Here is a 21964-nt window from a genome sequence, read left to right on the forward strand (position 1 = left end):
AAAAGAAGTTAAAAGTACAGTGGAAGTTCTCATAAAATATTTTATAATTCAATAGAATCAATAGTTTGAGGAATGAATACAATTGCACTGGTTTTATTCCTGGTTTGAGTTTCATTTTGGATTTATTGTGCTCTTTTCTGTGATCAAACATTCGCTTCCTTTTCATGACAGTATAGTAACCCATTTAAAACTTCCTGTCTAAGTCAGCCGCCTTAATTTTAATGTCCAAGAAGTCTAAATCTCCTGTAATTTGTCTGAGGAATTTAATAGAAAAGTATGTCAGTGGTTGTAAACTTACAATAAAAATAATTTAATTGTGCAATAAATGACAAAAAGTTTATTTTATTTGGCTGAAAATAAAATCCCAGATTTTTGCATCCTTAGGGTCAGGCCAGAACAAATGAGTTAAAACTCGGTAGTCATAAAATTCTGTCCTCTAGTTATGTCACTGCAGATAATCAAGCCACCACCAATTTTTTGAACATAAAATGGAAATAAAACAATCTGTTCTACAGATGAGTTTCTACTGGAAGAAAGAATTTAATGAAATTTTATTTGAATGTCAACAAATTTGATAAAAATGTGAAAGATTTATTGAACTGAATGGCAGAATTGATGTTTGACACAAGTTTTTATGCATGGTAACTTGATCTAAACAAGGAAACAAGTGTTATGATGTTTAATTACACATATAAAATAAATTTATTGTATTCAGTGAAATATACTCTATACTTTAATTAAGAAAAAATACATTTAGATATTACAGTAAAGTCAAAAACAAGAAAAACATGTACATCAAATATTTTTTTTCAAAAAGGGGGGGGGGGGATTTGAAGTTACAAAATATCATTTCTAAAACTAATACTCTTTAAGTTTCATTATTACAAAACATAAACAGAATTATTTTTGTTTTTGAGAATATCAGCAATGAATATCAATCAACTTCCAAGAAAAATATTTAAAATTGTTCAGAAGAATAATATTCAATGCAATGTGTTATTTTAAGTAACCTTCCACCCCATCCTCTATTTTAGTGTATTCTTGGAACTTAGAAATTAGACCAGGATCTCTACATTTTAAAAAAAAAAATACAGAATTAATTAAATTATCAAACACACATCTCATTCTAGTGAATTGTATCCACAATACAACAAACAAAATTTAAAGCCAATTGGATAAAAAAGTAAAAGATTTATAAAAATACAAAAGAGTTTCAGACAAATTTGATTGATAGATGTCCATTGTATTAGAAAATTACTGAGTATTCATATTTCATCTTGAAATTTTATATTCTGTGGGGGCTATTCTTTATCTGTATTAAACATCTGCTGTAATGGCTGACAAAATTTTCAACTCTTAATTTCTATTTCTAGAATTATTGATTTTTGTCAATACAGGGATTTTATTTCCATGAAATTCCATTTTTCTTCATTGCTCCCCTGAAATCACTCATGCATGACACACCTAAAGAGACAGGTGATAGTGTCATGTGACCTTGACTGCCATAAACAATGCTACCTAAATTCAATTGTAATCCCTATCTGATAGTAGAGGGTGAAGAGAACTTGAGTTGTCAACACTGAAAAATATAGTAATTAAGCAGTATACTAATCAGTTAATCACTTTTAATACTCGGGTTAAGTCTAGACAGTGTTTATTCCCTTCATGATCAGAGAGAGCTCATGTGCATTTAGAAAGAAGTGAATTTTGACTCTTTGGACTCTCTCTGTGCCAAATTGATGGTATCTAAGGCCATTTGGAACTAATTTTCTGCAACAGTCAGGAGGAGGCGTGAAAGTAACACTGAACTGTGATGCTGATAAGTAACCAATTAAATTAGAGGAACCAAGGACAATCTGGTCATGTAGCAATCAAAGCGAATTATCTATCTAAGAATTAATCATTGAATGATCTGCTACTTTAATGAAATCATCCCTGACGAAGCTTCAGACCCCTGTGAAGTCGTGACTTTGGTTGTGATGTTACAGAATCAAATTCATTTCTGAGTGTCTGTTCAGAGCAATGTTGGTCCCAAGCTGCAAATGTACAATGGATAGTAATGAGACAAATGAAAATCGTAAGTTTAAATTTTGAATAAATGTAACATTTATAGGTAGTGAAAAAAGGTTTTAAATTAATTGTGTCATAAAACTTGAAACTTTAGTATTAAGAGTTTAACTCACTCTTGAGAAATAATTAGAAATTTGTATTCAATTTTTGACAAGCATTTCAAAAGAGAACATTTTCCAAAATAAAGAAGGCTTCAAGCATCGATAATAAACTTCTCATGATAGTCAGGTACATCTACATGATCAAAAGACCTAGAAAAAATGAGGCTGATGTGGAGGGGGGGGGGGGGGTCCATTGGAGAATTCCTCTCTATGGTGTTACCTTTATAACTGTACCTCAGTCCATCTGTGTTTCATCTAGAGGACACCTGAAGATTTTACCTAACAGTATATATATATAGTTAATTAAGCAGCAGGGGGAGGGTCTATAATAAGTAAAGTCTTAATTAATTTAGCATTGTAGTGTCATGCAGCTTGAGTAATTTAGAGATTCTCTGTGATATAAATTTAACCATGTATGATGTGTTAGCAAATAAGGTAAGGGTTTCAACACAGTTTTAATGATAAACCTCCTTATATTTCTTTCTCTTTATATAGAAATTTTAAAATTATACAGTTACTTATAATGATAGCAACTGCAAAAATTTATGTATTAATTTTATAGAATACCCCCCCCCCCTTCACATCCCCTACACCCTTCGATGCAAAGGAAAAAAATATATTTGAAGATCACAGAAAGTAGTTTATGTACATTTGTAAATATAAATAATGTAAGGGTATCAATCAATTTTAGAAATGTCATGTTATTAAACAGTTAAACAATCCATCAGTTACTGCTTATAACATTGTTCCAGGCCTAATCTAACACCTATAGGCTCAAAAACATAACAGGACAGCCTGCAAAATTTATGATAGAATTACAGGAGTTTGATTTAGTTTTTAGAGTTTGGCTTAAATCAATATTTTTGACAGGTTTCACAATATGAACATTTTAAGTGTTGTGTTAAGGGGAGGTAACTGTCATAGCTGTTTTTATTATGGGTGACAGATTTGCTTGTGGAAGCTTTGATAGCAGTTAAGGCATTGACAGTTTGCACATTGAGTAGATCTTTGACTTGTTTATGGAACAATCACTGCTATAAATTAATCTTTGCTTTAAAACATGGTCACTTAAATAGATTTGGTTATACCAGTTGATGTATTGGGAATTAGGAATGTATTGATGGTTGTTTTCTGTTAGTTATGTCTAGTTAGAACATTAAAGTTCTCAGTCCCATCTGTAGATATACACATTTGAAAGATAATGAAAAGAAAAAAAAAATTAGGAAAGAACATATCACCTAGATCCATGTGTTAAATGATAAATTATTAATTTATTAGGAACTTTGATCATAAATTATCAGTTTAAAATATTTGTCTAAGATAATCACTCCTCATTTAATTTTATTACCTCAAGATGTTTTCATTTGATCACATAATGTTTTTCTTGTTTTTTACACAAAACATGTGAAATTTAACAAGTTGACCTGCAGGAGAGTGCAGATCAAAGGGAGACTACTCCACAAAATTTAATGTTGTCTAGATCTTATCATAGATAATCACAAAGAGATGATCTGCTTGTTATTTTAGAGGCTTAAGAGATTATCTATTGTATTGTTAGAGGATTATTTGGGCTTAATTGTAATTATGAGGGCTGCAAAAATGTACACGAAGCATTATAATGCTGAATTTCTTTTTCCATGTTTTTCACATTTCAGTGTTCAAAGTTCAAGTTCACACAATTTTTTGATTAAAAAAAATAATGCTAATTTTATTGAACTATTGCAAATTAAAAAGCATTTACATGAAGCTGTATGGAAGTAAACTATTGCAAATTAAAATATTGTTGGGGGGAGGATGTTATTCAAATGTCATGAGTTGCAGAACTCCTACAAGTAAGAGCCTCGGTAAACATCCTTACCCTCCTATTGTACCTTAGTACCAAGTCAAAATCTTGCCTTGAACTTCTAGCATGCCAGAGTATAGTTACAGATAGTACCTCTCTAACATGTATTATATGTGACTTTATTTTGCCATGAAATACCAGTATGCTTTAATATTTCGTCTTGTAAAATAGGTGAGGGGGGACTACAACTTTTTTCTTTGAGTGTAAAATTACAAGGTTGAAAATAACAAAAAATCTTTGTCCTTCACTGTGTAATGTATTTTTTATAAATCTGAAGAAAATATAATCCAAAACTCATAAGCTCCTTAAAAGAACAAAATCGCCAAAAATTTAACACTTTCATTTGATTAATTTACCACTCCTCAAAATTAAAAAAAAGTTACAATGAAAGACTAAGAGCTTATCTGAAAACCTGCTTTATAAAAGTGAAGTTCTATCACATAACTGACACTAAACCTCCCTGGTACAATACAGTCACGGTTAAAGAAAAAACTGGATAATCTGGTTCTCAGGTGCGAAAACTCTCACTTAAAATTCTGACACAAGATGCCATGTCAGTCCGACACAAAAAAAGGACAGCAGGGGAATTCTTGCTTGGACCTTTCTCTGGCCAGAAAATAAGGTTAATAAGCATTTTATTTATTCAGAGCAGAGCTAATAAAATATCTAGTATTGTTCGTATTCAGAAAAAGAGGTACATCCAACAAAAAAGAAGACCAATTCCTTCTTTTAGGCCAAAATAGTTACTTACAATTAAAACTAAAGTTCTTTATCTTATATAACATGTGTATATTTGTACATGAAGCTTTTTATTAAAATTTATGTATGGTACCCAGTTGAATGGTGATTTTACATTTAGTTCAATATATTAGCAAGGATAAAGCAATACTAGACTATACCAGCATGACAGAATTTATTAATGAAGTCATTAAATCTGGCATATTGCCCTGGGCTCTACCCAGACAACTGATATAGAAATTAAAACATCAGTCTGAAATTAATAAATTGCACAAGCGTACTGACAATTGAATTTATCAATTAATTAAAATTTACTAAATGGGATAAGTTAAGGTTATAAGCAGCTTTTAAGTATTCAACAATGCACCAGAATTTGTGGGGGTTTTTTATACCCTCTCAAATATGATGCAAGGGTCAGTGGCAAATGTTTTTATAATTATAATATATATATTTAAGGTTTATATAAAAAATCAATAATATAGGGGGGACCATATAATGCTACCTTGAAGATATCACATGTCTCCTTGTCAGTCTGTTTGTGGGAACAATTAGGGGCAGATTGATGCAGATGCAGTGTCAGCCTCACCTGCCCCCCTTGTGTCAGAGCTCCCCTGATAACTTTCAGTAATTATCTTGATAAGGACAATAAGCTTGACATTCGTTTAGTCACACAATAAGGAGGGAGCACAAAAGGGGGGCATGTGACGGAATGGGGGGAGCCTGTAATTTATCATCGCCACCTCCCCGTTATGGAATGATGATAATGAGCGAAATTAATCAGAAACTTATCATGTTTATTGGCCTTAATGCATTCACTCGCACTCTTCCTATGATAAATGCAGGGTAATGGTTCTTGTTCCCTGCTTGTCTCCTTTGAATTCTTTCTTCTGTGTTGCAAGTCAATCCATTACATTTTATTTTATCCCCCTCCCCAAAAATACACCTGACTTTGATACATGAGCTGAGGTAATTAGTCATGTAGCATTGCGACTGATGTTCGCATTGATGGATCATTTAAACTTCATGCTTTGTTTGGCCAAGGGTTCTTTCTCTTTGTGTCAACTTATTGATTTTTGCACATTTTCAAAATAATTAAATCTCACATTTTTTGTTTACTTTCATCTGAATAAAGACCTGCACAAGAGCATAGCTTCATTATTTAGTTAAGAAGTGGAATTTTGAAAAAGCACTAACTCTCAAAATGTGTAATGATGCAAAAAGCTGGTCCAATAGACTAGAAAATTATGTAAAAATTACCACTTCATAACCTTAAATTATGAGATTTTTGCTTGATTTGTTTGAATTCAGTCTACAGAATGAACAATGAAATTACTCCATCAGAATCCCCTGATTGTATTAGATATTGGAGAGAGCAGATGGCAGTAGGCCCCAGTGTACTAACAAAGCATTGAGAGGTTCAGTTCTTAAACTCCTTACATAATGCAGGTCTTAGCAAGGTCCTGTTAAAATCTAGAAGACTTTGTAAGAATATTCCTAGTACCTGTATTTAGAGAAAGTAAAACAGAGAATAAATCATTCAAATAAGAAACAAATATGTACACTTGAATGATAAACTCTTCAAACAGGCTTTAGTTTATTCTCTGTGCTTAATGTTATCAGGAGTTAGTTCCCCTAATACAGATCTATTAACTGTATTCCTTCTTTTATATTTCAATGACTTGGAGATACTGTGAAAGTGGATTAAAATATGGAAGATAACATGTCTTTGAAGAGAATCTTTTAATTACAGGCCTTAATCCCCAGCTCCTGTTAGGTAAGGTTAAGATAACTGGATCTGAGTGTGTAAGAATATGTGTTCAAATCCACCTTTTGTCTCAAAGATGATATCACAAAGTGTTGGGATTTATGTTAACTACAGGGCTTTAAGAATTTTGATTATCAAGATAAATGATCTATTGGCGGACCATATTTTTTAGCTGTAGGGCCTAAATGATGAATTGTGTAATTGCAGGTTTTGCATTGTAGTTAACTTTTTAATGGCTGATAGAGGAGTAGATAAGATTTTTATGGTCTGGGGGAACCTGCTTTGATGTCTTACTCCCCTGCTTCATTTTACACCAACTTTCTGACCATTTCACATGTAGCACAGCAGTAATGATGGCTGATTTTTTTGACAAGGACTGAAAGTTGTTTTTTTTTTACATAGTGCTAGATAATTTAAGGGATTGAAATCTTCCTAATTATTATTGATTAAGAATTATGCTATTGAAATTCCTCAAAAATGCAGAGCAAAATTTTGAATGAACATTTGAAATGGATGCCAATGAATACCTTTGTCAAAATGGACGAATCAATTTTCTTCAAAGTGGACTCTCGGGGTAAGGATCAAGTCTTATCTAATTTAAAAAATTATATGTTATACTTTTTAAGTAAGAAAGTGAAGAATTTATTTGAGATTGATTTGAGAAAAATTGTTTTGAGATCAAATATCATGTTTCCTCCTGTTAATAAAATAGTGTAAACTTTTGACACTTATAATGATAAAAACAAGGCTCCCAAGTGATATAATTTTTTAAAGGTGTTAAAAAAAGAAATCAATGGAATTGATTGCAGCAAACTATGAAAAACAACCATTAGCAACAAATTTATACCTACAACACTATGTTGGACTTTTCACAATGTTTATTCTGGTGGTCCAGGTAACAAATAAATTCTCAAACCCACACATGAATAAAGAGGGACACCTATAGAGATAATTGATTAAGATGGTTGCAAATTAGCTGTGTAGCAATTTTCTTAATTTAAAATCTTAACAATTTCTGTTTTTTCTTTCTGCTTTACAAATAATCTCAGTTGGAACTTGAATTACCACATAGGGTGCAATAAGAAACCTTATCCAAAGGGTTTCCTCTTTTTTCCACCTTAGCAAACTAACTGGGGTCTTATTTGCTAGTTAACATATTTTTAAATGAAATGTGTGGACAACATAAATATTGAGATTTCGAAGCTTTGCATTTTCTTTGTTGCACGCGTGCGAGAACAACAGGAAGTGTGAATTAGGGGCCGTTCTGTGAATGCCAAGAAGAAAAAACAAGCCCCAGGAGCTAGCTATGGTTTTCATTGAAAACATGGTAAGGTGTGGAAAGAATTATGCAAGGAGCCAGGAAACGGACACTTTGAGAATTTGTTTCCTTAGATTTCAAATGAGTAATTTAAATAGGATTATCACCTGTTTTCAAACTTGGAGCAGGATGTTGAGGGAAAAAATTAGTTTACCTTGTAGTCTAAAAAAGGGGAAATAACTTGTGATGAATACATTTTAGTTTTCATATGATTTGTAAAATTTAGAATCCATTACATCTTGACAAAGTTTATATGTAGAGTAAAGGTTTCATCAATCTGCTGATGATTGGGTGTCATTAGGATGAGGTCAATAACGATCTAATAATAGAGAGGGGGTCTGATTTGATTAATTCTATCCCAAGAGAGCAGGGCAGCCAAGCGCGGTGCCTACCAATATTATTCCTGGCTCCACCACCCGCTGATATCAAAATATTCCTAGATAAGAAATCATGCCTGTATCCTTTATATCTGACAGCTAATGGCCTCTCACCTGAAAAATGTCCATTTCATGCTTTTAAAGGTCCACTGGATTGTTATTGGTTGCATTATGTTATTGGGGTATTCTGTTTATTCCCCAAATACCCCCTAATGATTTTGGCTTTACAAGGGGGATCACATGGGTCATTTATTTGCTCCTTATATTTTGTTTTCCTCCCTTCTGGGCCATTACTTTTTGTATTGGTAAATTAGAATTTTGATAATGGATAAACAATCTTATGTGATCTAATGTTAAATTGGGTGAAATGTTTATAGACTCATTTCCCAAAGAGAGTTAAGTCTTTAAAGTCAAATCTTTCAATTTTAGAATCTTTTGTGGCAGATAATTTTAAAAGAATCAGAAACCAATTATCCTCAGAAAATAAGACTGATGACATCTCTGTAACATGATTAACCTTTGTCAGAATGTTTCCTGCAATTTTCAGAAGATGGTGATCTTAAAGCACTTTCATAGTTTGGACAACACATGGATGATCTACGTTAAATGAATAATAGCATGCAGGCATAACATTATTTATGAACATTTCCTTAGATCTTAAACTAGAACCCATCACCTAAATCATCATTGGTTAGAGTTTGGACACACATGACAATTTTTGGGTGCATTTGCAATTCACCACCTGTTATACTGTTGATATCAGATCAATATTCAGTAATAGAATATTCAAAGGGGATTTGGGGCCCTTGTTTGAATGCTTGGGGATTAACTAGTTTTCATTCATATTTAATAATTTCTCTTTTTTTTAAGGTTATTTATTAGGTGTCAAAATTTAAAATTGATATGCTAGACTAGCTGACAAGATTTCATTGTAAATTTACAATTGTTAAAAAAAAATTGGAATTTTAGATTTTGGATTTATTACTTTATGTGGTTTAAATTTGTTATTTCAATTTAAAAAGTGAATTATGAAAATCATAATTTTCTAAAAAGTTAATAAGGTATTTTGCTAACAAAATATTCAAATGACTATGCCACAAACATTGAATTATTTCTCTCTATATGATGAAAACAGATGTTCTTTTCTCTTATTGGCTATACTTCATGTGTAACACAATACAAGTACTCACTTCCTAAAAACAAGGAAACAAAAACGTTTCACTACAACTGGGTACTTATCTAAGTATAGACATCAAAGGATGTATAATTACATCTCAATATCCTACTTCATATATACTACACTACTGACTTGTCAAGGTAACCCCATATGATTCAAACCATAAACTGGTCTGGGTCCATTTTAATGGCCTTTCATTCATCATTGTCCTGAGTTTAGATGTGACATATATTTCATTTATTTAACAGATAAATCAATTTTGCACCTTTTTTTTGACATGGCCTTGTAATACCTTTTTTAATAGGTGCCCCAGGATTCTTCACTTTCTTGTAAAATGTGCGGGTAATTGGCTTAAAATGCATGTTCATTAAATGGTCAAGACTCATCAAAATTGTTAAAACCATGTACTAGAAAGATGGAATATATGTCAGTTATATTAAAGGGTACTTTTCTTTTTTTATGTATCAATTTTTCCCCATTGCTCATTAAAAGTTATATTTAGCAATGAAGAAATATTTATGAGACAAAGAGGGTGCTTCAGAATAGATAGTACAAACTGAATGTTATCAAATTTCTTCCCCATCTGGCTTTAATCTGAGATTGACACAATGACTGAAAGATGATGAGATATTTATATTTTCTTGTGAATACATAAACAAAACAGCATTAAATCATTAATATTGGTGTAACAGTTATAATGACCACTGGCTACAAGGAGAGCAGCCATGTTAACTGGCTGGAAATTGGCAATTAAAGGGGTTCACAAAGGGTCTGCATTCATTAGAAATACACTAGCAATTTTATTTATTTTTATTTTATTTTTAAAAAAGGATATTTAGGGGGCTAAAAAATATTGCCATTCCTTAAATTGCTTTTTACTGCATGCCAAAAAAAGTTTTGGAATTAAGTTGTCAAATTTTTTCCACACTTTTTAAGTTTTCCAATAATAAAACAAGTTCTATCAATGTCAAACTAGTTTTCTAGATACCAGCCCTCAATAAAGCATTGATATAATGATGTCCCACAGATACAAGTGGTTGTGTACTAGGGGATTTGTGAGAGATTTCTCTATAGAGACTGGGCTTTATCTGGTTACATAGTTCCCTCTGGGCCCCACGTCCTTAACTCTTGGTCACTCTTATTAGAAGTGCATTATTTAGTTTGCATCTTGCTTTTGTTGTGGTGGTGTGTATCCGAGGAGCACACTGGTCAAGTATAAACGCTGATTAACCTTGGAAAAAGGAAACTGTTTTCCATTTAACACAAGGCTGATTTAATGGACATAAGTGAAACCTTAACTGAGAAAGTGGTGTTTTGATCTTGCTGTGATAAAAAGAGAGGAATTAATTGGAGTGGAACAGATTTTATGACTGTGTTAAGAATTGGATGTGAAATATATCAAATATGAGTGCTTTGGACAGGTTTTAATGTTAGGATCTCTACTGGACTTGAGCATTTTTCTTTTGAAGGCATCTTGGCTTCATCAGTTTTATTGGTGCTTTGTTAACTGTCTTGCAAGAGCTAGCCGTGTCTCATCTCCAATAATTCAATATAAGCTTGATATCTTGTGAAAAGTTTGACATTATTGGAGCACTGTAGGAATTTTGATCACAAACATTGATGGGTCTCAATTACCTGTAATAGACAAACTATTGGGTCAGCATAACTTTGTAGTAATGTGTGTAGCCAAACATCAACATGCAGGAACTGGGTGAGTTTACATTCATTGCAATGCAATGTAGTTTTTATAATGATATGTAATTGTGAAGCTTTTATCATATACTATGAGAATTTAAATTATTTTTTTTTTTTGTCAAACATGAAAATTTGATAAAAAAGGGCTTAATTTAAAGCAATTATTAAGAAACCTGAAGTGAAGCAGGTAGAACAGGGCCTTAATCCAGTGATAATCTTTGATGACAGGTTTATGGACTTGTTATAGAATTACTTACAGGTATACATACTGTGACCACAGACGTGTAAGTGCTGATAACTACAGATAACTGTTTAAAGTCAACCCCCTACAGATATATAGGACTTGTATACCTAAATGTTTTCTGTTAACAGTTCAAAAACTTTAATATATGATTTTTTTCCCCCAAAACATATTTATTTTCTTTTTCACAAAATTACATTTTACATCATTTTATACATACCTGTATAACAAGGGAAAATGAAAGTTGTAAAAGTTCTTAATGGTGATAAGATTTTGTATGCTGTGTTTTTTCAACAAATTTAGGATGAATAGGGATTATTTAGAAATCCTGTAGGATAATCATAGGTAAAATATACACCTTTTACCTGTCAGGTAGATGGTGTTATGAGGAGGGTATACTCTCTGTGGGGTACCTTTAGTTCCGCCCTGTGGGTACCTTTCTATGTCACAGCTCCCTAATTTATGTCAATCTGTAGTGGGGAGGGGTTTCTTGGGGGGCCCTGGGGAGACGGCCTATTGACCACATTATACTGATATGTATCATACTGTGCTCCTTTGATAGAAGTGATTTAGAAACATTTTAACCTGGAGCGGGAAAGAGGGGAGCGTAAAAATTTTGTTCTTGAAAATGGGTGCCTATGAAAATGTGCAGAGATATTTTGAATATTGTATAAAATGGAGAGGTATGTTTATTTTTTTTAGGTAAATATTTTTCTAATGGAGGTTAATGGATAAGCAAGAGCTAAGGACAAATATCAATGTTTTATGTCAACATTTTCTAGTCGTATTTTGTTTAGATAGGATTATTCTTATTGTTGAAAAACCATCCTTCAACTGTTTGTAAATAAAGGGGAGATAACTTAAACATGGAAATCTTCCTTACACAATCATGTGTTAACTTGTAATCTTTTAGAATTTTATTGGTGTTGAAACACTTTTATAAGGTTGTTTACCAGTGTCTGTAGAAGTGTTGACATTCTTCTAATCTGATGAAACAATAATACAATTTTATCAGCACAAGCTCATGGCAGAGGGAACCTTAAGTGCTTTTACAGCTTAAGGGGGATATCCCAACTCTTTGGTGTTCAGTCAAGTACACTTGAACATTTTTATGATACCCAGATCTCCAAAGTTAAATGATTAAGGAGAAATAATCCATATTTCTGATAAATATTTCATTTTAAAAAATTAATGAATAATTTTTCTTTTTTTTTTTCCAATGAAATATTATTTGAGAAAAATGTTGATAATTATAGGAATATTTATGGTATATTTCTTTGATTAAGGTTTAAAATTAATTAACACTGTTTTAATTACATTCTTATCACCTCAGTGTTTATCAGGGCCCTAACATATGGATAAGATTAGACATGGGAATTACATGCATATGAGTTTCATCTAGAATTTCATTTCTGACACCTAAGAAACCAATCCTAGCACAATCTTGCAATTTTCTGCATATCAGTATTAATTATTACCTTCACTAATTATGTCAGCACCACCTGTGATTAGCTGTACAGGCTTCCTAAATGAAAGTAGCTGATACTTGTAAGATTTCCCAATCCTTTGAAATAACTGTATAAAAAGCAGCTGTGTCTGTAATAAAATAAAATAGGGAAATAAACTTGCCTAGATTAATTAGAAAATGGTCTGCAATGAATTAATTTGAAATTTTATTTAATATTTATAAATATTTAGAAATAAATAGTTTTTTCTCTGTTTGCAGTACAATTTTAAAGAATTTTTATTAAGTTAAATTGGCAAAAAAAGTTAATAAAAAAAATTATTGGTTTGTTTTTTTTAAACATTAAGATTAATACTCAAGTCTTGATGAATGGTGCTGTTGACAGAATAATTAAAATGAAGACACAGGATGTAAAACTCCAATAATCAAACAAATATCCCAGTAACACCTGGTCTGTGAACACTATCTTATCAGGATCTATCACCATTCTATTTATTTTTGTTTGCTTATCCATAGTAATTCAATTATTAAATAAACTTCATGTTTATCTTTATGATAATACATCCTGATACAAAACTATGCCTGTTCCCCCTGTGTTGGTCAGTCTCAGACTTAGGTCAGTATTTGGAGGTCAAGTGTTTGATGATGAGGGTTCCTAACATGGATATTTGTCCACAAGGTAAACCATTATCTGAAAGTCAAAAATGTCATTTAATTAATTAGAATTGTAAAAAAAAAAAAAATGTTAAAAAGTGTTCAATAGCACATTATAGATTAGTTAGATCTAAAAAATAAATAAATAAAGAAATCAAATTTCCCTTTTTCTGAAAAAAATTAATAGATTGATGAAACCATAAATCTAATCTTTTTCCTACAAAAAAAAAATAATAAAATAAAAATCTCAATAAATTTGTTTTAAAAAAAATCAAGGATTTACGAGTTAATCTGACCTCTTTGAGTTTTAACAAGCAGAGTAGTTCCCCTTGTTCAGTGGCCCATGACCAACATCAAAGAGGTCTCTGTATATTCCATGTGTATTCTATGTTAATTGGGAGGGTTTTCTGTTTTCACACCTTCTATTGTTCTAGTTCAGACTTGTTTGCTTCTGTTAGCCCTGAGTTCATTCCCTTCCCAGGCCTTTAGAGCTACTGGTTGTTAGCAGACTAGATTTTGATTTTTATTGACATTTTGTGACATCTTTTGAGTTGAGGAGAAGAGAATTTGACAGTTTTTGAATACAGTTCAGCTTCTGGAGACCAGGATCATGGCATTGGTGAGAAAAATCTCATAAGTGTTAATTGATTAATTAATAATTTTTGGCAGGTGGATTGCTATTAGTACTAGTGGGAATTTGCCAATTGTATTTTGATTTTCTAAGTGTGTGTTCTAGTTTTTTGTGAAGGATGGCCTTTGGTAGAATTGGTAAAATGAAGGTTGAAGTATTATGGAGAATTAAGTGTAAGGTTTAGAATATTTTTATGTTATGTAATAATTTAAATCTGTTTTATTTTCATACTTTTGAGATGATATTTTAATATGAAAGCTTTGTGATCATCAATATGCCAAAATAACTTTTCTGGTATTTAAATATTTCTAACATGTGATTTTAGATGGAAGAAAATTATCAAGTTTTTGGTGTGAAAACATTGCTTTAAGCTTCAAAACATGTGAAGGCACACTTCACAGTTTTTTCAGCAATTTTCAATACACTGACATATTGTTAAATAGTAATAAAATTGTAAGGCCTAAAGGTTCACTGAATAATTTTATTGTGTGATGAGTGAAATCTGTTCTAAAATTTCATTACTTTACAACTGAAAACCAAGATGAGAGGTTTGTTTTCAAATTCTGTAACATTTTGTCAATTTTCAAATTATATATATATATGTTTATTCACCAATCAAGGGCCCACAGGGGGCATGAACAATTATTACAAAATGATAACATTGATTACAATTCTATATTATATCTTAGCTATTTAATTGTTTTTATAGGATATGTAGATTTGTGTTTTTTAAAATACTTATTCAAATGTCATTTAATATTAAATATAAAGAATTTATCGAGGTATTTCATATTATTTAAACTTAGTCAAAAGCTGCATAGAATTTTACACTAAAATGTCATCAAGGTCATATGTATTCATGTTAGGTCTTATACTTTACATTTAAAAGAATCACTTGTTTTAACAGATCCAATTAAGATTGTCATTTTCACTTTGTTCCCACCTTAATTAGTGCTAGTTGGGCTTTGATGTTGAAATTAGTTTTCTTAAGGTTAATGAGTGTTCAAATTGTTAAGTAAACTCAAACCCCCTCCCCCTAACCAGGCAGAGAACTATCACAGTAGGGGGTAGTTATGGTTTGAGGAATTTTTTAAAATTTAATTTTCTATGTTACTAAAGATTCAAGTTTTAAACAGGTAATATATGATTTTGTAATATTCGTATTGTTTTGGTCTTTAAAGAAGTTAAAATCCTTTTTTTAAACCCATGTTTAATGAATTAGTATGTTTTCCAGGTCCATTTTTGTAAATGAAAGAAACTTGGTAAAGTTAGAGATAAATTTAACCCAAGGCCCAATCTTTTAAAATTATATTTTAATTCTTACTGAAAATACCCTCAAATGACCATCTGCTTCATTTTGACAGAAAGTAAGTGGTGGTGAAAATTGTATTTAAAATCTAAGTCAAAGAAAAGGTTTTAGGGGATAGGTGATGTAAACCCTTTTATAACTTTAATACGAAGGAAATAAGGCCCTAAACAAAGAACCCATCTGCTGAACAAATTATTGACAGTCCTTGTTTACTTAGGTGAAAAGATTCTAAAATGTTTATTTCACTCATGTGTGATGTCAATCAGAGACCTAGCATTGTCCAGGTGTGTCAGGACATTTTTATTTAACACCACTGAAGTGAGATACAACCTTGAAGATGTCAAGGTTGTAGAACACCTTAATTATTCTGTCACTTTTCACAATTACAATTTTACTACCTCTCTTAACATGTTAAGCTCTGGAAGATGCCCTGGAGACAAGGATTGCAAATCCAATCAACTATTGCATGTTTTTAACAGAGTGTGAATTTGGAAATTGTCCCTTAGGGGCAGCTTAGTTTTGAAGGAAAAAAGCTTTTTTTGGTCAGCTGGAAACTTTGGGGTCTTGCAAAAAGAAGGATGTTTTTTCTCACACTTCCAATAGTTAGGGAAATTACTTAGACAAACTTAGCTAGCTTTGAAGTTGTACATCTCTGAGCTTGGCACAGGCAGGTGGTCTATTGCAGAGAAAGAAATGGGTAAAAGTTTATTTTAATTTAGAAACAGGTGGTGATTAATCCACTCAGAAACTGGTGTGTGGATTGTTTCATGTGTCTGGGAAAGTTTGGGAACTTTTTTTCCTTAAAGTTATAAATGTGTTAAACATGTGACCATTGTTATTTAAGAGACTGAACGTCAAATGTCTCTTATTGCGATACTTGGAGATAAACTGTTAAAGAATGCTAAACATGATTGACAAGAAACCTGAGTTTAATTGTATGTACAATGTTTTATTTTATTTCATATCAATATTATTTATTTTATCAATCACAAAATGCTTCTATTTCAGAATTTATATTTATAGATGCAGTAGAAGACTTAATTCATTATTTTTATTTCAGTTGTCTCCCTTTGAAGATTTGATTTTTTTTTATTCTTCATAATGACTTATAATTGTTCTTGTTCCTTTCAGATTGGATAGAGTCCGGTATGGAGTCCGATGTAGCCCCAGACGAGATGTACCTGATGTTACAAGCAGATATGGTAAGATTATTTGTGGACAAATTTTTTTAATTTTGATTTAAGAATCGGTATATGAAACATAAAATGATAAAATCTTGAAAATCATCACTTCATTAAGTTCATAGAAATGAATTGATATTATTTTTAAAAGTGGGCTAAATGCAGGGACATAATTCAAAATTTTAGAACACGTTTAGAATACAAATGTACTAGTATTTACAACTGAATATTACTTTCTCTTGATCAAACTTTTGATTAAAAAAAATATGAGAAAAAAGAAAATCATTTAATTAGAATATTGTCAGTAAAACAACAAATAAAAAAAATTAAATTGAATTTAAGAAAATAATCAATAATTATTTCTATATTAATTTAAAAAAAATTGTTTGTGGTCATCTTTGTTGTGTATAAAAAGTCTAACATGTCATTAATAATTTGTAGATGAGCATCAAGAAGCAGGAGCGGGCCCTACAGAGCGAGATTGCTGAAATCAAGTCCAAGTTCCTCAACCTGGTGGAGACCTGTGGTGTCCAGGAGTCCGACTTCCCGGTCCAGCACAACTCCAGTGTAGTGTCTCCTTCCTTCCTCCACAACACCACCTCATCCAACCTCCGCCGCGTGCTGCCGCAGGAGGAGGATGAAGAGTACCTACTTCAGCAGATCCTGCAGGGCTCCGTGTGTTCCAGCAGCAGTGACAGTTTGTACGAGGACTCCCAGATGACTCTCATCGTGGACAACAACTCCAACTACAAGTCACCCGCTTTCCGTCAACCAGAGAACACGTTGGTCAGCTTCGCCAGCATGCTTGTGCCGAACATCACCGAGCCTCTTTCATCATCCGACATCAGCAATGGATCCAGCAGGATGACCACCTCATCTGACGGCTACCCCAGATCAACGGAGACCTCCTCCGATGTGGACAACCAGTGTGTGCCTTGTATAGACTTTGAGGAGGAACTTGCATCTCGCACCAAGTACTACTCCGACTTCACCATTGATCGTCAGCGGAAGATCAACAACATGTCACCACCACTGTCCAATGGCAACGAGTCCTCCAAAGGAAGTGACAACAGTGATGATGCATCTGAGGAACTATTCACTCGGGAGGTGGAAGGATGTGAAGCCAAAGACTTGCAGGCATTCCGTGCTGCTCCTCTTGGTGTTTCTACTGTGAATGACTCTAGGGTGATTGCCTATTCTCGTGCTAGTTCCCAGTCCTCTGGAACAGACAGCTCATCAGTGTCTTCTAGATCTCGTCATCGCATCAGCAGATCTCGCCGATCCTGTGCAAGCAACAGATCTACTTCATCGTCATCCAGCCGTAAGAGTACCACAAATCCACAGGCATCATCCACCATGATTGAGGACCTGTCTCCACTATCTTCTCGCAGCAGTGGTAGCAGCAGGCACAAGTCTTCCACTTCCAACCCACAGGCTTCATCTACCATGATTGAAGAGCTTCCTTCCTCCAAGGGCAGCAGTCGGTGTTCCAGCCATGAGGACTTCGTCAGTGTTTACACCTGGTCTATCCATGACACCTCAGAGGAAGTTAACCTGGAGGATTCCTACCTCAGGAATATTGGACACAAAGTGACTGCACCCTCCACCAGATCCAGCCGTAGCAGTAGTGCCAGCAGTTCAGCATCCAGGAAATCAACCAAGCGTGACAGAGACTCTAACCGCATCCAGCATGTGTTGCCAGAGCCAGATTCACAACTTGGGAATTCCTTATCTGTGATCGAACAAGCAAGTGACATTCGTGAGGCATTCCTTGGAGCTGATTCTTTGTACGAGGATGAGGACATCCACTACAAGGCCAGCACCTTACCTCGCACCAGCACCCGTGTCTACCTCCTGGGGAGCAAATCCAGTGCTAGCTCATCCTTGGAAGCTCGTCGCTCATCCATGCCTGACATTCTCAGTGTCTGCACACCTAGTGACTTTCATAGTGTTCCCACATCTGACGCTGAAGAGGACAACCATAGTGCTGATGATTCCTCCCCTCTCCAGGAGCGCATCGAGGTCCCCGGCAAATCCAGTTCCAGTGGCTGCACCTCCAGTCCACCAGAGAACTCCAACAACACTGATGCTGCTGCACCAAACAACACGGAAGCTCTCATCGACTCCATCTTGACCGACAGTCCTGTCAGTGCCTGCAGTAGTGGTATAGCAGCCCCATACAACTCCTACAACTCTCCTGCCGAGAGTCACCTAGCGTCAGCAGCATCACGTACCAGCCAGTCCACTACCAGTGACAACAAGTCCGAATCATCCATCGGCAAACCTAGTGCTCCTCCATCCTCTGTCGCATCTTCACCAGTCGTTACCAGCAAACCTGCCGATGACGATTTTGTCTTCAAGAAACCCCTCAACACCCAGCCACTGAGGAAGCTGTTCAAGTTCAAGAAAAGCAAGGGGAAGAGCACAGAGAAGATTCCCACAACCTCCACTCCAAGCCACGCCTATCCCTCCTCTGTTCGCAGTGACCCTCTCTCTCGGAGGAAACTCTTCATGGGCAGGGAGCAGAAGATGCACGAGGTTCAGCTCATGGACAAAAAGGCAGTGATGAAGAAGTTCCGCAGGTTCAGCGAGAGTTTCCGTAAGCGTGACGGTACCGGGCTTCCAAGGATCCAGACGCTTGCCAACCTCTAAAGCAGAGACATTGTGTTAAAGATACCGTGTTGTGTTCAAAGTTCAAAGACATTGCCAAAAACTTTTTTATTTTTTGTAAATATACTCTTCCAGTGTGTGACTTGTAAGAAAGAAATGTGTTGTTACTGTTTAGATTGTGTTTTGCTGTCAGATATTGAGTGAAATCAAAGTGTTTTTGTTTTGTCAGAATGACTTTTTTTGTTGATTGACCTTTGTTTATGTTTTTTCCTTGAGATTTTATGAGCTCTCAGATGTGTTCCAGTAGGTTCAGTATTGTAACAGTGCAATAAGATGTACTCCAACTGTAGCAATCTAGCAAAGTAGAAAATGTTCCCACACTTGTTTCAGTCTTGCCAAAACTTGAACAGAAAATTCTGTTTTTTGACTGTTTGTACATTTGTAAATTTTGTAAGAAAGTCTTAATTTATTCATACCATAATTTAACATGCAGTGCTAAATTATGTACATATCAAATAAAAAACATTGAAACTAAAAATTTGTCTTTGTATAATACCATGAAGGATGAAGGTGCCATGAGGAAAGTAATGAACTGATTCCACAAGTACTGAGTATTGTAAGATGAATGCAATATAAAATTTGGTAATGCTATTTAAACTTTGATAATTTTTCGTAAAATACTAAGTACCGGTATGTACTTGGAAAAAGGGAGATAATTTAGATTTCAAAATTTGACAATTAAATCAACTTTTAGAAGTTTGCCTTTGTGAAGGCAGGTTCATGTTAACCTTTAAATTTCTCCTTGAGAAACAAGTGTCCCAAACTCATAAACTGAGAATTGACCGCAGTCTTAAATTGAAATATTAAATTTTAATATCTGAACTTTAAACTATTGTTACTTTTTCAAATTATCTTGTTTTATTGATCTTTAAAGTTATACCAGTTTGATATTTTGACCTTAGTCTGTTCTCAGTTTATGATCCTGGAATCTGTAAAGTCTAAAGAAAGCATGAAGAGTTACAGTAGTCTATATGCAGAATTAAAAAAAAAAGTGGTTTGATAAAAAATTTGGGTTTGCTATTTGAAACTTATATTTATCCAATAATCAGGATGTTACCTGTAAGAAATATTCTTAATTTAGGGATATCATTGCCTTTGATTTCAAAATTTTGAATTGAGATTTCATATTTGATTTAATACATATGAGAATTGAAAATACAAATACAATGTAATTGGTCTACAGATATTCATATCTGATGGGAGTCCCATTGTGAATATTGAAAAGTAAGGGGTACAGCATCTCAATGATAAAACAAGAGGTACTGTGAGCATTGAGCTCACTAAATGATACCCCCCGCCTCCCATATAGTTATAATGGCAAGGTCCATGTTTTGCTGTGGCCAGGAAACCCAAAATATTTGTCAGATCAAAAAGTAAAATAGGAGTTGCTCAATGACAATATGTAATATATAAAGATTCTGTGAAGGTTTCATTAAATTTCACTCAGTGGTATAAGAGGAGTTGCGGAAAAGAGATGGGTACCCCAAAGCGTAACAGACAGACAGACGGACATACCGATTACATTATACCCTCCCACTTTTCAAACAGGGGGTATAACTAGAAATATGACCACAGGACATGAATGTACCGCCGTGTGTAACTTCATAATGAAACATGAAAAATTGTGGTCACTATGTGTTTTTGAAAGGGGGGGGGGGGCACAAGCATATACTAGTAGTAGATGTTCTCTGTAGTATTTTATACTGCCATGATCTGTATTTGCAACTAGAGGCACTGTGAGCAATGAGCTCACTAAATGATACCCCCCGCCTCCCATATGGATTATAAAGGCAAAGTCCATTTTTGCTGTGGCCGGGAAACCCGAAATGTGCGTTTTCAAAAAGTAAAGGTGCATAATGGCAATATGTAATAAAGATTCTGTGAAAGTTTCATTAAATTTCACTCAGTGAAGAGGAGTTGCGGATAAGAGATGGGTACCTCAAAGTGTAACAGACAGATGGATGGACGGACAGACATACCAATTACTATATACTCTCCCACTTTTCAAAAGATATAGCTGATCCTGATATAACAAGAGGCCCATGGGTCAAAATGTTCACCTGCATAACTTTGGCCCTGCTGTTCTTTATCAAATTTTCTCCCTTGTGTTTGTGACTCAACCTACATCCAGGAGTCAAGATTTCAACTATTTAGATAAAACACTACCTCAAGAAATTTTTTTCAGATCCAGTGGTTCTTTACAAGAATATTTTTGTCATATATATATATTTTTAATGTAAAACTCTGATACTCCATTGTGACCCCACATTAGTCCCAGGGGTCATGATTTGATGAATTCAGAATCTACACTACCCAAGGATCCTTCCACACAAGTTTCAGCTTTTTCAGCTAGATAGTTTATGAAAAGAAGATTTTTAAAGATTTTTCCAGATGATTTCAATGTAAACCTTTAATATTTAGCTCACCTGAGCCGAAGGTTCAAGTGAGCTTTTCTGATCACATTTTGTCCGTCATCTTTCCGTCCGTCTGTAAACTTTTCACATTTTCGACTTCTTCTCAAGAACCTCTGGGCAAATTTTAACCAAACTTTATACAAAGCATCCTTTAGTAAAGGGAAGTTTAAATTGTTAAAATGAAGGGCCAAGTCTCCTCACAAGGGGAGATAATCAAGAAAAGGCAAAAATGGGATGGGGTCATTAAAAAAAATCTTCTCAAGAACTACTGGACCAGAAAATCTGACACTTAGGTTGGAAAAAAGTATATTTTGG

The 21964-nt window shown here is 33.8% G+C and overlaps 1 protein-coding gene across 3 annotated transcripts; it reads left to right on the top strand.

Moving 5' to 3' along the window:
• The first annotated feature begins 1706 nt into the window (after positions 1-1706).
• On the top strand, positions 1707-19685 carry LOC134256076 (uncharacterized). 3 transcript variants are annotated; one of them, XM_062738672.1, is made up of 3 exons: positions 1707-2077; positions 16516-16586; positions 17007-19685. In XM_062738672.1, the coding sequence occupies exons 1-3, from the start codon at positions 2023-2025 to the stop codon at positions 19215-19217; spliced, it is 2337 nt and encodes a 778-aa protein (XP_062594656.1). In that variant the 5' UTR covers positions 1707-2022; the 3' UTR covers positions 19218-19685. The 3 variants fall into 3 exon arrangements, with proteins under 3 accessions (XP_062594656.1, XP_062594658.1, XP_062594657.1); XM_062738674.1 differs by lacking the exon at positions 1707-2077 and adding an exon at positions 6444-6526; XM_062738673.1 differs by lacking the exon at positions 1707-2077 and adding an exon at positions 10867-11100.
• The last annotated feature ends 2279 nt before the right edge of the window (positions 19686-21964 follow it).

This window comes from Saccostrea cucullata, unplaced genomic scaffold (assembly GCF_032062105.1).
Source record: "Saccostrea cucullata isolate Sc308-1 unplaced genomic scaffold, CSIRO_AGI_Scuc_v1 ctg141, whole genome shotgun sequence".
In the NCBI taxonomy this organism is placed as follows: domain Eukaryota; kingdom Metazoa; phylum Mollusca; class Bivalvia; order Ostreida; family Ostreidae; genus Saccostrea; species Saccostrea cuccullata.

Coding starts and splice junctions, on each gene's coding strand:
- LOC134256076 (XM_062738672.1), top strand. CDS start 2,023: ATGTTGGTCCCAAGCTGCAAATGTACAATGGATAGTAATGAGACAAAT. Junction 2,078..16,515: donor TAATGAGACAAATGAAAATC/GTAAGTTTAAAT, acceptor TGTTCCTTTCAG/ATTGGATAGAGTCCGGTATG. Junction 16,587..17,006: donor TGATGTTACAAGCAGATATG/GTAAGATTATTT, acceptor AATAATTTGTAG/ATGAGCATCAAGAAGCAGGA.